The 14223-nt window shown below is 37.8% G+C and overlaps 1 protein-coding gene across 2 annotated transcripts; it reads right to left on the bottom strand.

The window, feature by feature from the left end:
- Nucleotides 1–1074: 1074 nt before the first annotated feature.
- LOC107104162 (NAD-dependent protein deacetylase sirtuin-3-like) lies at nucleotides 1075–13505 on the bottom strand. 2 transcript variants are annotated; one of them, XM_015404099.1, is made up of 8 exons: nucleotides 13260–13505; nucleotides 4394–4613; nucleotides 3996–4214; nucleotides 3663–3895; nucleotides 2920–3020; nucleotides 2685–2846; nucleotides 2390–2602; nucleotides 1075–1689 (listed from the first exon to the last, which is right to left on the bottom strand). In XM_015404099.1, exons 2-8 carry the CDS (start codon nucleotides 4603–4605, stop codon nucleotides 1510–1512), a joined length of 1320 nt encoding a protein of 439 aa, XP_015259585.1. In that variant the 5' UTR covers nucleotides 4606–4613; nucleotides 13260–13505; the 3' UTR covers nucleotides 1075–1509. The 2 variants fall into 2 exon arrangements, with proteins under 2 accessions (XP_015259585.1, XP_015259595.1); XM_015404109.1 differs by having other exon boundaries at nucleotides 1075–1677.
- Nucleotides 13506–14223: the final 718 nt, after the last annotated feature.

The raw sequence follows: 14223 nt of genomic DNA, 5'->3' as shown, positions 1-14223 counted from the left end.
TCATCTGTACTGGGAAACGGCCGAACATTCAAGCCTCTGAAGGCATTTTATAGTTTGGGTCAGTCAGGTATCAATATGTACGCATCATGGAAAATTTCAACTCATTTCCTACATTCAACTGTTTTATGTACATAAATTGGGATTTTGATTTTAACTTTATCAAGGGTCATAATCTCTCAGGTCACCTGGTCTAAAAAAGATGCAAAGTGAGAGTTAAAGTCAAATTTAGGATTTATCTACAGAACTAGTGAAAATTAACAAAGTGAAATGAACTGTTGCTGTAATGTGGGGGAGTTGTTGGCATTGTCTGCATACACACAATGGAGGAAATGCAGCGCATGTGTGAAAAATGGAAGCGGTGAATTGATCTGGAACTGGAAGGTTCTTCCCGTTCTTGGACTCAGATTGCTGGTTACCTAAATCATCTGTGGCCTTTTTGGTTAATTGTTGCTTCTTTAGGAACATAGAGTACCTTTTACTTTTTGTGAACACATATGCCAAGGTTTCAGGTCTTAAAAATCATTCCTTTGTCAGTTTGGTTCCTTTGTATTTTTTGCTTTACTAAGTTCTTGTTCAATTCAGTTGAACCATAGTTTAACACTGGACAGCTAACCGCCTGCTTTAGGCTGAAGTCTCGCTGCCCGTCCAGAACTGAAGGGTTCTAAAATCAGGCAGCTCAGATAAAACTTAATGAATGTTGCACACAGAGTAAATCTTCCTGAATTCAGGATTCGCTAGCCAAGACATTCACTTTGTAAGGTGTTTATAGAAGAAAAGCTAATATACAGTTGCTAAATTTAGGAAATCACAACTTTTGTGGACTTATAACAAAAAAAACAATTGTAATCTATTAACTATTGCAAATTATAAACCAGATTTTATTTTTGCCCCTTCAAATGCACAATTTTAAACATTTTGTGCATCTGTAAGCCCAAATATGCTTAGAAATTTATAGTAAAAGTTGTTGGTACAGTAAGTTTTACCACAACAGAAATGCTTTCAGACTGTTATATTTTCTTATGTTTTTTGTAAGTTTTGTATTGCAACTGTTTAGACCTTTATGCTCTGCTTTAAGTTATGCTTTTATTTTCCAGCGCATTTATCCTGGCATGCCTCCAGAATTTGCATGAACAGGAATAGTTTGTTCTTTTTGCACTTTGTGTACGATAGGCAGCACTACTTCATTCTGTGAAGCTTTTCCACTGAAAAGTTAATAAAGTGAAGACCAAGACTGACTGTTTTCATTACACCCAAGACTCTGTTTTTCCAAAGAGAATCTTTATTAAATATTAAACAAAGCATTAGAGATAATTTTATTGGCTTAAAAGATAAAAACATTTTTAGAAAAATATTAACTAGTGTTCTAGAAAGAGACTAGATCCAACCTTTTATATCAACATATTAACAAAACCAGTACTTCACATTGATTTTAAAGCGCAAAAACCTGCTTAGAAACAGATGTTGGGCTAAGCTGAAATAAATTCCTTTAAAGTCTTAGGAACTCCAGCGTTATTTGCCATCTCTGGATGAAGCAGAGCTTCTGCTGTCTGTCTCAGAGTCATCATCCTCACTGCAGCTTCCTCGAGCTCCTGGTCTTGGCCTGGATTTTCCTGACATTCCTTCAATCTCTGATGGACGGTTCTGGGTTGCAGTGCTGGTTACCACTGAAGGAAAAGTCTGAGGAAAGAACTTAATTGAAAAAAAATGGAGACCTTAAAATGAGACACACAGGACTTCCACTAACTTCTCTAGGGAAAGCCCCAGGTACTAGAAAGGTTTTAAATGTAGAAACTCTAAATTGATCAAGCCTAAAGTTGGGAACTGAGTTTTCGGTTTTACAACGGCTGCTATGAATTACTTCAACTCTAAGTAGGTCCACACAGAAGTTTAACACGTTTGTAACAAGTATGAAAAGCCATTATAAGTGGAGCCCCGATTCGACAAATCACCATAACTGGCAACAGGAAGTGCCCATTTCACCACACTGGAACTAGAGATTTTAATGATGGAAAATTTTTTTATGTGTTTAAAAGAAACAGTGCTACAAAGGAGAGGAAGATGGCGAAGGAAAAGATTATCACGCAAGTTAATGCGTAGGTTATATGAAGGCCATTTTTGGATTTATTAAAAGCACTCTCCTCTCTGTTGTTCCATTTGTAGATCACTAAAATAAGATTCCTCTTGATCAAAATCACTCCTAGACTGAACTAGAATATTTTTTCTAAATTACATTTTGGCTGCAGTAACTGAATTTCAGAAAAAAAAAATAAGAAAGAATTTTCAGTAAACCTGCTTCGTGAAAGGTGGCTTTAGTAGCAGCCTTCAGCTGGTCTTAATAAAAATCTGTCCATGATGCACCTGAACAGGGGGAACTCATTGTAAAACTTACCATTATTTCCTGCGTCCTCATCAGCTCTTCGATTTCACTGTTCCAGCCGAGAACCTCTGCAAACCTTCTGACAGAGTCTGCCAGATCACCCAGCTCCATGTGGTCTCCTCTTCCCAGTGGGACCCTCTCAAAGGGGCCCACAGCATGCCGGTTCAGGAGCAGACGGGGCACTTTAGAACGCACTGTATTCACAAGACTGGCAAAAGGTTCAATCTGGAAAAATAGACATTTTTGTTTTAGATAAAACACTAGATGCCTTATTCTGGTTTAATAAACAAAAGCATTGTAGCTCAACCTTTAAAGAGGTCCCCATAATGATCAGGAGGTCTGCTTTTGGAAAGTCTTTAGTGTGGAGGAAATATTTCTGCGGGAGGTTTTCTCCAAAGAAAACAACATCCGGTTTGACAGTAGCAGCGCAGAATGAGCAGGTGGGAATGTTGTCATTCATTATAGCAACCTGTAAAACCAAAACATGATTTATAGGATGCAAATAATCGACTAAGTGTTGGGGTGATGTAGACTCTACGTACTTTAGCCTCCTCAGCAGGATATGGAGTATAGCACAGGTGGCAGGAAGCTGTGGCAAAAGAACCGTGGGCCTCCACGAGCTTGTCATCAGGGATACCACACACTGTGGAGGGGATTTAAATAAATTAACCCATCCTGAGAAATACGCAGAAAATCAAGGAAAATGGCAGCAAAAGGTTCTGAAAGTCTAATTAAAATCCTGCACTGAAACTATAAGTGTTTAGTTATAAAACGCAGTCAAAATAATATACAAAGCATATTGATTGACAGCAAAGTGAAACATTTTTTTTAATCCTGCAGAATGTTTTTATGCTTAAATTAATAAAAAATGAGTAAGATTGTATTTGTATAGCTGCATATATTTTGGCTTTAAAACGGTTTACTTAATAACGGCTTTAATAAATGCATGCATATAAATATTGTACATTTATTCATTAAATACATGTCTTATTTATAGGGGTGCATCAGGTACAGTTTTCTGGCCAATCACCAATTAAAGACCTTTAAAAAGCCGGACCTGCCAGTCCTAAGTCTGACCAAAGCGATCGATCTAATGGCCGATCAGTTTGGGAACCTGTCTTACTTTACTTGTACTTGAAGCTTCATACCAGGATATCTGCATATATTGGAGGATTCTAGACGTTTAAGACAACAGGACCACAAATGTGGACTGAGACAGTGTAGGATCCCTGTAGTAACCATTTAGATGTTCTTTTGTTTTAACGGTCTGTAAGTTATAACTCACATTTCTCCAGCCCATCGATGTTCTGGGTGTATAGTCGGAGCAGCAGACCTTTGAGGTGGAGCATGCGGATGAAGTAGTGTATGTAGTTTGGACGATGGCAGCCGGGATACAGAGCCTTAGCCAAGGAGAAGAAAGGTTGGGGGTCGTTGGAGAAGTAGTCAATGTTGAAAATGGCCTCAGGATATGGGATGTTATACTTCTCCAAGTTGGCATAGAGACCCGTTCCTGGAGTCCTGAAAACAACACATTTTGTTTTCTCTGGAAGATCAGCCTAAGACCGACAACACTGACAGGGTTTAAGGCTGAAATAGTTTAGAAATGATAGATTCGGACCTGAAGTCTGGGATGCCACTGGGCGTGCTGATTCCTGCTCCTGCTACCACCAGTACGTTCCGACAGCGCCCCAGTTTCACGAGCCGGGCAACAGAGGCAAGACCGTCCTGGGAGGCGGACTTCACAGGGAATGAGGACGAAACCAGCTGATCAGGTGTGGACTCGCCAAACGGACATGCCTGAACGGGAAAACTGGAAGCTATGGACGCCTGTCCTTTACTGCAGAAATGGACAAAAAAATACAAATAAATCTTACGTTAGTTTGCAGAACCACTGATAACATCCAGTTAGGTAGCTCTTACTTTTGCTGTGTGTCATGCGTAAGACTAAATCTTTAATTCTATACAATATTCTTTCCCCTTTTTTATTAATTCTACCCTTAATGTATCCATCTTCACCTTTTAGTGTCCTGTTCGCTCACACTCTTCGGGCTGAGGTCCTGAGCCAGAGTGGGGTTACTTTGTCTTCGTTGCTTTTTAAAAAGGCACTGCCCCGACTCCTGAAGCTCTGCAGGGAGTGAGTGTCTGCCCTGAGAGCTGGAGCTGCGAGTTATCCTGGTCACTGGAGGCTGGGAAACTTTTTTATCCCTGCTGGACCTCGACCTGTTCATTCCAACACCTGGGAGATAAATTATCCAAGATTAATGGGTAGTTCTAGTTGTTCAGCTTATTTTTAAAGCAATAATAAACAACTGTCATCTCAGGGCACTTTACAAGACAAATTCAAATACATTTCACTCAATAAAACCAAACTAAACCCATTAAATCCAATATAATCAAGTATTGTCTAATCTGGGAAAGAGACACAGTTAAACAAATAAGGAAAAGTTACTTTAGGATAGAAAAAATAGGTAATATCAGCTCTTTTTATACATCAACTTTGTCTAGGTGAGGAAAAAAACTGCTTCACACAAAAGGACCGAGTCAGAAATACTTTCTATAAGGGAGAAAGAATCAATACATTTAACTGCAGCAGTAGCTTTGTTAATTGATTTTTCAGTTTTTTTGTTTTTTGTTTACCAACACAAAGACAGTAGAGCCAGGAGTACCTTCTATGAAAAAGCAATAACTGTTGATGGCTTAATCTGTGAGAAATACTGCTCAACACATAAGCACAGAGTCACCAGTACTTCTATGGAAATTAAGAAAGAAAAAAGCAGGCACATTAAGCAGATGAAAACCCCATTTTATTATAATGGTTTGATCCATGATAGAGACACGGCTGAACAATAGTTTCAAACCAGGGGTGCTTTTTATGGGAAATAAAACTAACCAAGAAACCCAAGGATTAAACAAAAACTAGGAGAGGTCACCAGAGTTTAAGTGTAACTATTATCTACAACACTATCAGAGTCTGGCGAGACATGGCAAAGCAATTTGGAGAAACACTATCTTTTGCAATCACCCATGTGACTAGGAATGAGGAATTCACCCCTGGAATTAATAATAGTATGTTTGATGATAGTATAAAAAGCATCAGGCTTATTTGGGACATATACCAAGGTATTACACTTAAATAATTCCAACAACTTCAAAAAAATAACAACATTGCATTAGAATTATTTTTTTTTTTGGGTACCTTCAACTCCGTATTTTTTTTTACGACAAAGGTTAAATACCTCCACAGTGGCCCCGTCTCTCTTAGAGAAAGTGTCGAACATCTTTATGGTTGAGTACAAATGATTGAATATTACCCTCATTCCTATTCGCTGCTCTTCTCCTTAGATCTTTTAGATATAAGGAAGGTCACACAGAAGTGGGAGCATGATCTCAGGGACCAATTTATTAAAGATGGCTGGCATGAAGCAATACCCTCTATTAAAAACACCTTCATTTGCAACCAAATGAGAGAAACCCAGTATAAAATCCTGCACAGATCCCAAATAACACAATTTATTCTTAATAAGAAGGATAAGCAGGTCTCTCCTCTCTGCTCTAAATGCAAGTCTCATCTGTTGGTACATACTGTACATTCACTGTTTTTACAAATGTAGTTTGATTGCACGGTTTTGGAGCAATATAGCCCAAGAATTGAGCAGAAAGAGCAGAAGTTACGAAAGATCCTGACCTTTCATACTAGGTTTACCTTCAAAGACATTATCTCTAGGTAGGACGGATTTTAAACTTGGAAAAACTTTTATTCCTGGCTGAGAGATGTATTTTAAAGCAGTGGATAAGCAATAATCCCCTCAACTGTAACACATTTGTACCAAGAAACTATAAAGCTTTACCCCAAGAAAGACCGACTGCACGGATGAAGGGGGGTGCCTCTTTGTTTGAGAGAAAATGGTCTGCTTTTTCTATTTTATTTAAGTGCCCTCCTCTGGGAAATGCTAAATAAGGGAAGATATGTTTTTGACTGGAAAGTCCCCTCTGGATGAATCTTGTTATATTTGCTGCTTAGTCTCTGGTTCTTCCACTTTTTGCATTTGTTTTAATAGAGTCAGTGTTTATATTGCTGAATTTATTGCAGTCTCCATGTCTTTTAAATTTGACTAATTATCTCAATCTTTTGTATCCACTTTTATTAATATTACCCATACCATCTTGTGTATTTTCCTTTTTTAGTATCATAATTATTTTTCAACTATAGACAAGAGAAGGCACGGCATGTGTGCAGAATGATTGGTGGGACCATGAGGGGTGGCTGTGGGTTTGGATGTTTTTTTTTTTAGTCTTTCTGCTTTTCTAAAACATAAAAAAAAAAAACAACTAGGGCTGCAACTAACGATTATTTTACAATTTGATTAATCTGTTGATTATTTTTTCCGATTAATTGATGGGTAATCACATAACCAAAGGTACCTTAAAGAAGATTTTTTTACTAAATTAAACTAGGTGAAATTAAAATGTTTTCACTTGAGTTCTGGATTGAACATATTGACAGATGAAAAAGTTCTCATCTTAAATGCAAAATGTTAACATATTTAATTTTTTCAAATTTGATATAAGTGGGTTGCTCTGTCAGCTAAAGGCACGTTTTGGAGTCTCTATATTCCAGTGATCGATTAATCAATAATTAGTTGACAATTATTTCAATAATCGATTAATCCGATTGTTTCAGCCCTAAACGCAACGTCTGAAATACATCTTCGTCTTTTCCAGACTTTTCAATTAAATATAACAGACCATTTAGAGGCAGTTATAGGAATTTGTTTTTCTCTCCCTCATCGTCCATGTCATATATTTAAAAAGCTGTTACACTGACATCCTTTTCTCCTCAGTCTCTTTACACAGAGGGAAGCTGAAATGTTTTAAAACTGTCAACAGCTGAACAAAAGCTAATGGCTGCAATATATTTACCCCCGTCTTGTTCTCTCCATAGCAGCTATGCTAATACAGTCCACAGCTGTGGCAGCTTTACTGTTCAGGGAAAGCGGAGTGTTGAGCGTTGGGTTGGAGGTGAAGGGGTGGGGGGTGCTAGTGAAGAACAGGAGTTGGATAAGGAGAAAGAGAAAAGTAGATAAGAGTCAACAAACGCAGCTGGGTGAAGGGGAGAAAAAAAAGAGGCACCCCAACACCCCCCAGTGAAGGAACTAGTGAAGGGTGGTGGGAGAAGAGGAGATAAATGATATGTAGGCAGGCTTCAATAAGGAGGGAGCTAAGGGAGGAGGGAGAAAACTATTCCAGGCCTTTATAGAAAGTGCCAAGTTGGAATAATTAAGCAAACAGTCTGAGATGGAGAACCAGGAGCCAAAAAGGGTCACAAAAAAAAAAGAATAATAAAGCATGAAGGTGTCATGGAACCAACTTCCTACTATGTCCACCTTAAAGGAGACAAGCTGTCCTCTAACTTTTAAAGATCACAAAACAAACCAACACTTCTATGGCATCACCTGAAGTTTTTTGATTTTTCACACTAATAACTCATCCTAAACAGATTGTTGTGCTCAAATAGCCAATGGCATGGTAAACACTATTTCCTAACATGTCAAAAGTATTCAAACCGTTTCCTACGAGACTCAAAACCAAGCTCACGTTTACTGCATCTGATTTATAGGGTCCAGAATTGGCAAAAACAAAGCAATGCATGGAAATGACTGTAGACCCTTCAAACCTGGCCATCTAGTTTTAGAGGGGGGAGGTTTAAAAAAAAAAAAAAAAAGAAAAAAAAAGGTTATTTGGCAAATGAGGTGTTTAAGGTGTCGGCATCCAAATTTAATTTTTAAAAAATCCCCCCTTTGAGGGGGTCAGATAAGGGAAAACTGATTTGTATCAAACAAAAAAACAAGGAGAAAAACCAGGCGCCGTTCATCATGATGCATACTGAGGAGCATAGTGCTGGCAGCATAGTGCTGTGGGGTCATTTTGGTGCAGGGAGTTGGATAACTAGTGTGCATGAATGCAGGTAAATGTAAATATTATCCAGAAAAATAATCTGCTCCAAAAGTATTGAGAAGGAAACAGCTATGAAACCAAGGCAGAGATTATTTTCCAGTTGTGTGGATTAAAGACTGAGTAGATCTACAGCGTCTCCAGATATACCTATGAAAGCGTGAGGATGGCATTGCTGCTAAAGATGCTTCAACAAACTTCATTCATGGACAATAAAGCTTTTTAAAACAGGTCTGTAATATAAAATCTGAAAAGCTATAGGATCTGAAATCACTCTGGTGGTATAATACAAAAAGCATTTCTGTTGGGAAAGATTCTTAGTTTATTAGAAAGTTATTTACTGAGCTTAAAGCTAATAAATCTTGGACAACCATCCCTATTTACTTCTTTCATTTAAGGCCCTAAATCTTTGTACACCTTTAGGACTGAAGCCAAAACAGCAGAGAGCACCCCCCACCCCACATCCTACAGAACTATTAAAAACAGTAGGAGGGTGGGGGTCTCTGCTTTTGTCTGGTCTCCTTTTAAAGAGACACTGCTGAGTACAGGCAATAAATCACAGACCCAGTTATTAAGGTTTCTCACAGATGCTGCGAGATGACGTCAAACAGCATCTCAACATTTTCTCAAAGTATAACCACTGTGGAAGAATTTATTTTACTTACAAAACATGCAGGAGAACAAAGTGGTCCTTTCACACTAATAGATCTGTGCGTTTGGAATAAGCCCGTTTATCAGATATAGCTCTAAATGTGCTTCAGATGCTTTTATCATTATTCTTTAATGACTAATAAATCCTCGTATAAATGACAAAGGGCATTGAAAGGATTTAGAAGCCACCCCCCTTCTCGCTTGCCCTTTCACACTACTTTCTCTTGCAGATCTCCCGGATCAAAAATCTGTGTGTCCCATAACCGGACCACCAGGATAGCGGCTGCTTATACGAAGGGATACAGTTATCTAATTAAGAACGTCTCACAACGCTGGGGACACCTCAGTGATCACCTTCAGGAGCCCTCCATTCCCTCCTCACTAAAAATGTCATGCTGACCGATAATCCTTTCAAAATGCTGGAGGCTGAGACCAAAGGCTAAAAGCTGTGCAGGGGAAGTAGACGAGTTAATGTTAAAGAAGAAAAAGTCTTCAAATACTCATGTGTCCAAAGTAGGGCTGCAGCTAACATTATTTTGCAAACTGATCTATTATTTTTTCGATTAATAATCGAATAGCCAAAGATTCCTTTGAATTCTATTCCTGAAGACTTTTTTTTTTTTCTTACACCTTTGATATAATTGCTACTTTAAGTTGGTAGCTCTATCAGCTAAAGGCATGTTTTAGAGTCTCTATAGTCTAGTTAACGATTGATCAATTAATAAATTAGTTGACGATTATTTCAATAATCAATTACCGGTAATTCAAATAATTGTTTCAGCCCTAGTCCAAAGCAACTTTTACAAATATTTCCTCAATGCTAAGCACTGATCAGACTTTTGTCGATGCAGATTTCCAGCCTTTGTTTGTAGAGATTATAATAAATACACCAAATCACTTTGTTGGGGATGCAATTCAACAATGCGGGGCACATTTTTAGACACAAGTTAAAACATTGCATAATCCTTTCCATTTTTGCGGTAAAAAGAATTTAAATCAACAAACTGTTTTTTTTGTTTTTTTATGTCAAAACCAAGTTTAAAAAAGAAAGTGTTGGTCAACACCTAAAAACAAGGGGTTTTTCTTAATTTAAAAGAAATGTCATCCCAGATTTGGATGAATGCAGGGAGAGATGAGTGTTCACTTTATGAAATCCTAATTTGGGCTGAAGGATTTTTTTAATTTTTTTAAACCAAAAACCAGAATTGCGATTATTTTTCAACCAATAGCGATTGGTGACCACAAGCATGTACAGGTTTCAGGGTATTTTTAATGACCATGAAAGCTTGCTTGTTTAGAGTCTATTGCTGCAGGACTTGACTGTAACCTTTGTGTGAAAAAGTGCTCCTTTCTATTTGCATGCCTGCATCTTCAGGCTACCTTCAGCTCTCTTTTCCCCTCTGTGTCGCAGCAAACCCACATAAAGTGTATTACTGCCACTTATGGGGGTGGAGTGAGAAACTTGGAGTCTTAGTCAGCTGTAATATGACCAAAATTAAGTTCTGCTGCAATCTGAAATTTCTGTATTATTAAATTGTGATTTTATTGCAAATGCAATGATTGCCCCGCCTTGAACTTTTTCCCCCTCCTTATTTAGGGGACTCTAAATGTTTCTCATGGACTCCACCTTCTGCAAATTATTACAGAGGTTTTTGTTGCGTCTTCAATTGTTCAAACATCCACCTTGGGTCTGAGGGCTGCAGCCGAGTTGCATCTTAAAGCAGATTTGGCCAAGTTTAATGAGGCACTTCCCTGCTGCAGCCCCAGCATTTAACCCTTCACTCACAGAGCAGTCGAGGACGGCCAACTTTGATCTCCGCTGTACCCCCCCAACCCTGGAGACAATGACCAGCAGCCTGGTATCCATGGAAAGCTCTTCATTACTTCGCTGAGGAGGCGAGGGCTCTGTGTTCTCCCTCCCCACCTGCTCACTAATGACATATCACTGTGTGTAGCATCTTTGTTGGCCTCTTCATTGACATAAAGCAGCGAGTCCTAATTTGTGTTAGGATGTTTGTTCACACAGAGGAAGGTGGGTGGTGGGGTTAAACAGACCCAGCGGGTCGATGGCTAAGTAACGACTTTTATCGCCCCTCAAAAGGTACTTAATTAACCACCTATCAGGTGTGAAGGTAAATTCTCTTAGGTTTTAAGATAAACAATTTTCATAATCAACCCAACCTAAAACACTATTTAATAGTAACCACATTTTTTTATTACACAAGAAAAAGTTACTGATTTTCGCCACAAATATAGACAGAGTTTACTCCAGTTTAAATCTAGTTAAAATAGAGGATAAGTCTGTTTAAAAAAGGTATCTGCAAAACTGCCCCTATATTTCATTTTTTCCACAAACTTGAATTAAAATAAAAAAATACATGCCCGTCTGTTTCACATCCTTACTTTTCAATCAAATGCTGCAGTTCTGCAACAAAAATGAACCTATAAGAGTAATTGATGAGGAGTTCAATGTTCAACAATTGTTTTATATTTTTTGAATGTAAAACAAGTGCTAAGTACAAGAAGCAATATCCCCTGTGTCTGCAGGGAAAACTCTCCTAGTAATCCTACACTGACACCTGCTGGTCCTTTAATGTCATTACACAAAAAAATTACAGCTGAACCCTCACACTCCCTTACCAGTGCAACATGACTGGATTCTTATGTGGGCTTGTCAACTGTTTAAAGATCTCTTAGGTACAAACATTTTCCTGATTTATGCTGAGCAATCTAAACGGATCTAATTGTCATTCTGCATTTCAATTTGTACAAAATAAATCAAAGTTAATTAAGAGGCGTGGCGATAGAAAGCAGACTGGTATTAAAGATGGAAAAATTGATGAGATGATTGGAAAAGTAAGAATATCAGGCAGAGAAGATGGAGGTATGAGGAAGGAAAGATGGATGAAGGAAGGAAGGTTGAGAGGGACAGAAGGAAAGGACGGATAGTAGAAAGAAATTAAATCCAAACTCTTTACTGGTTGGTGGTGGTGCAAACTTGTAAGAATATGGCAGCACTAGGGCTGGGGCAATATGCACTCAAAACCTTCCCAATCATGACATTGGGTGATAATGATAAAGGTGACTTCTTTACTACAGCAATCAGCCACACAATCACAAATAATGCTCTTTAAGATTTCACACACTTAAATGAGCTGCTTCAGGACACCAGTTACATAAAGCAATATGATTTAAATCACTAAACATCTCGTAGTAGCTGCATTTAATCATGTTCTTTAAATTTGTCAATTCCTCTGTGTGTGTGTGTGTGTATATATATATATATATATATATATATATATATTTTTTTTTTTTTTTTTTATGGACACTGTATATACTGTATATATCCCATGCAACTTTTTCTTGCTTTGGCACATTCTTCTTCTTTGACTACTTGAGCTGATGTAACGAGTAAATATATCCACTGTGAGATCAATAAATAACAATTCACCAAGTTTCTGGAAATTTTAATCCTCATTGATTCCAATTTGTCATTTAGAAACTTACCAGGATAACAACAAAAGATACAATAAAAGCCTGGGAAGCACCAAACAATAGTTCAAACTGCCATCAGAATTCAAGAAAGGGAAAGGGTCAGAAAGAAAAGATGTCCAATAGTTTTGCTGGTTCTTTAATCATCAAGATCTAAAACAACTTAAAGAGTTACAGCATGTATATTCTTTTTGGGGTGAAGCAAGAAACAAATACAGGAAAAACTCAATTTTTATCCAAAGCTGGAATATACTGAATTATTAAGATGTGTCTGTGTCAAAACAAAAACAGGTTTGAACTTCACAGGAAGCCTTAGTCTTGACTTTCTGTGCCTTTATGGCTGTTAGACTTTAGTGTCCTTATGTGTTTCTACTAGAGCAGCACACCTGGCTTCCACTGATGGCTGATTAACAGACTTCAGTCCCATCGTTTGAATCAGCTGCGTCAAAGCAGGGAAACATCTAACATGCAAACAGACTTTGCACAGCCTCAAAATGCTACAAAAACATGCATTCCTCAGTTTTGTCCTCAGTACTGTCAGATCATTCTGGACCTTATAAGGAATTAAATATGAATAAATGTTTGCAATTTGCACAATAGAGGCCCAACAGGTTTAGGAGACTACATATTTAATTTACAATATAGTAAAAAAAAAATTGAATGCCAATTATTCCCATCATTCTTCTATATACACAAGTGCCTAAAAACACTTTTCCCCCAAAAAAAGATAAATAGTTCTAGTGCAGACTGTGACCTGAACCGTTTCCCCAGTGTTCTATGGAGTTACCTGTCTGACTCCAGACCTCTCGACCAAAGATGCAGACAAACTGTGCTGCTGCAGTTACAGCAACCAGAGACGCTCGCTTCCACAGTGGGGATCCGTCAGCTGCAGCAGCCAAGGCTAACAGAACCGGAATCTTTTAAATTAATGTCTCTTCCCCTCCACCACACGCAGGATATCAATGCAGAGTCTCAAGTTTTCCGCAACAGATGTATCACTCCGCTGCTTATCCTGCGGAGCAATAACTGATCAAAGGCAATACAGGCGGGAAAGAGGACTGGGTCACGTGACGCTGCGTTTCCGCTTCTAATGCAACAATTAGTCATTTCTCAGGAAGTGTGAAGAAAATCACTAGAAACTACTGTTAGTTATTTTATAGTGTTTCAAAGAATAAATTAATAAAATAAATAAATTGCTTTGGCCCAGATTTTGCAATAGTTTGGACAAGGCAAATTTATTGGTATAGCACCATTCAGTACAAAGACAATGCAAAGTGGTTTACATGATAAAAATATAGAAAAATAAAAAAGAATCAAAGCAAGTAGGAAAAAATAAATAAATAAAATAAAAAATGCAAAAACAAAAAAGAACATTAAAAACATTTGGACTAAAAAAGTTGAGCTAATGATGAACTGTTTAACTAGAAGAGTTGAAGGCAATCCAAAACAAATGTGTTAATGAGGATAGGTGCAGCTATAGGTTGGAGGTTTTTAGAGGATTTAACTAAAACAAAGCGGCAAAATGTGGAATTTTAATAGAACAGTAAATGTTACTGAATAACAATAAGTGATCTGTTGAACATTTTTCTCACAATATACTTTATTTTCTACATTCTGGTGATTTTTTGAGGATTGAAGTAAAGCAGAATTGGCCCTATTGTGCCAATTCACAACACATGTCATCTCAAGGCACTTTACAGTTCAACCAGATCATACAGTCAAATTGATTCAAAGTTTTCTATCTAAGGAAA

The sequence above is a fragment of the Cyprinodon variegatus genome, unplaced genomic scaffold, assembly GCF_000732505.1.
Source record: "Cyprinodon variegatus isolate N-32 unplaced genomic scaffold, C_variegatus-1.0 Scaffold35, whole genome shotgun sequence".
NCBI classification, from domain to species: Eukaryota; Metazoa; Chordata; class Actinopteri; order Cyprinodontiformes; family Cyprinodontidae; genus Cyprinodon; species Cyprinodon variegatus.
The sequence above is the reverse complement of the archived record's forward strand: the minus strand, read 5'-3'. Positions and strand labels throughout refer to the sequence as shown.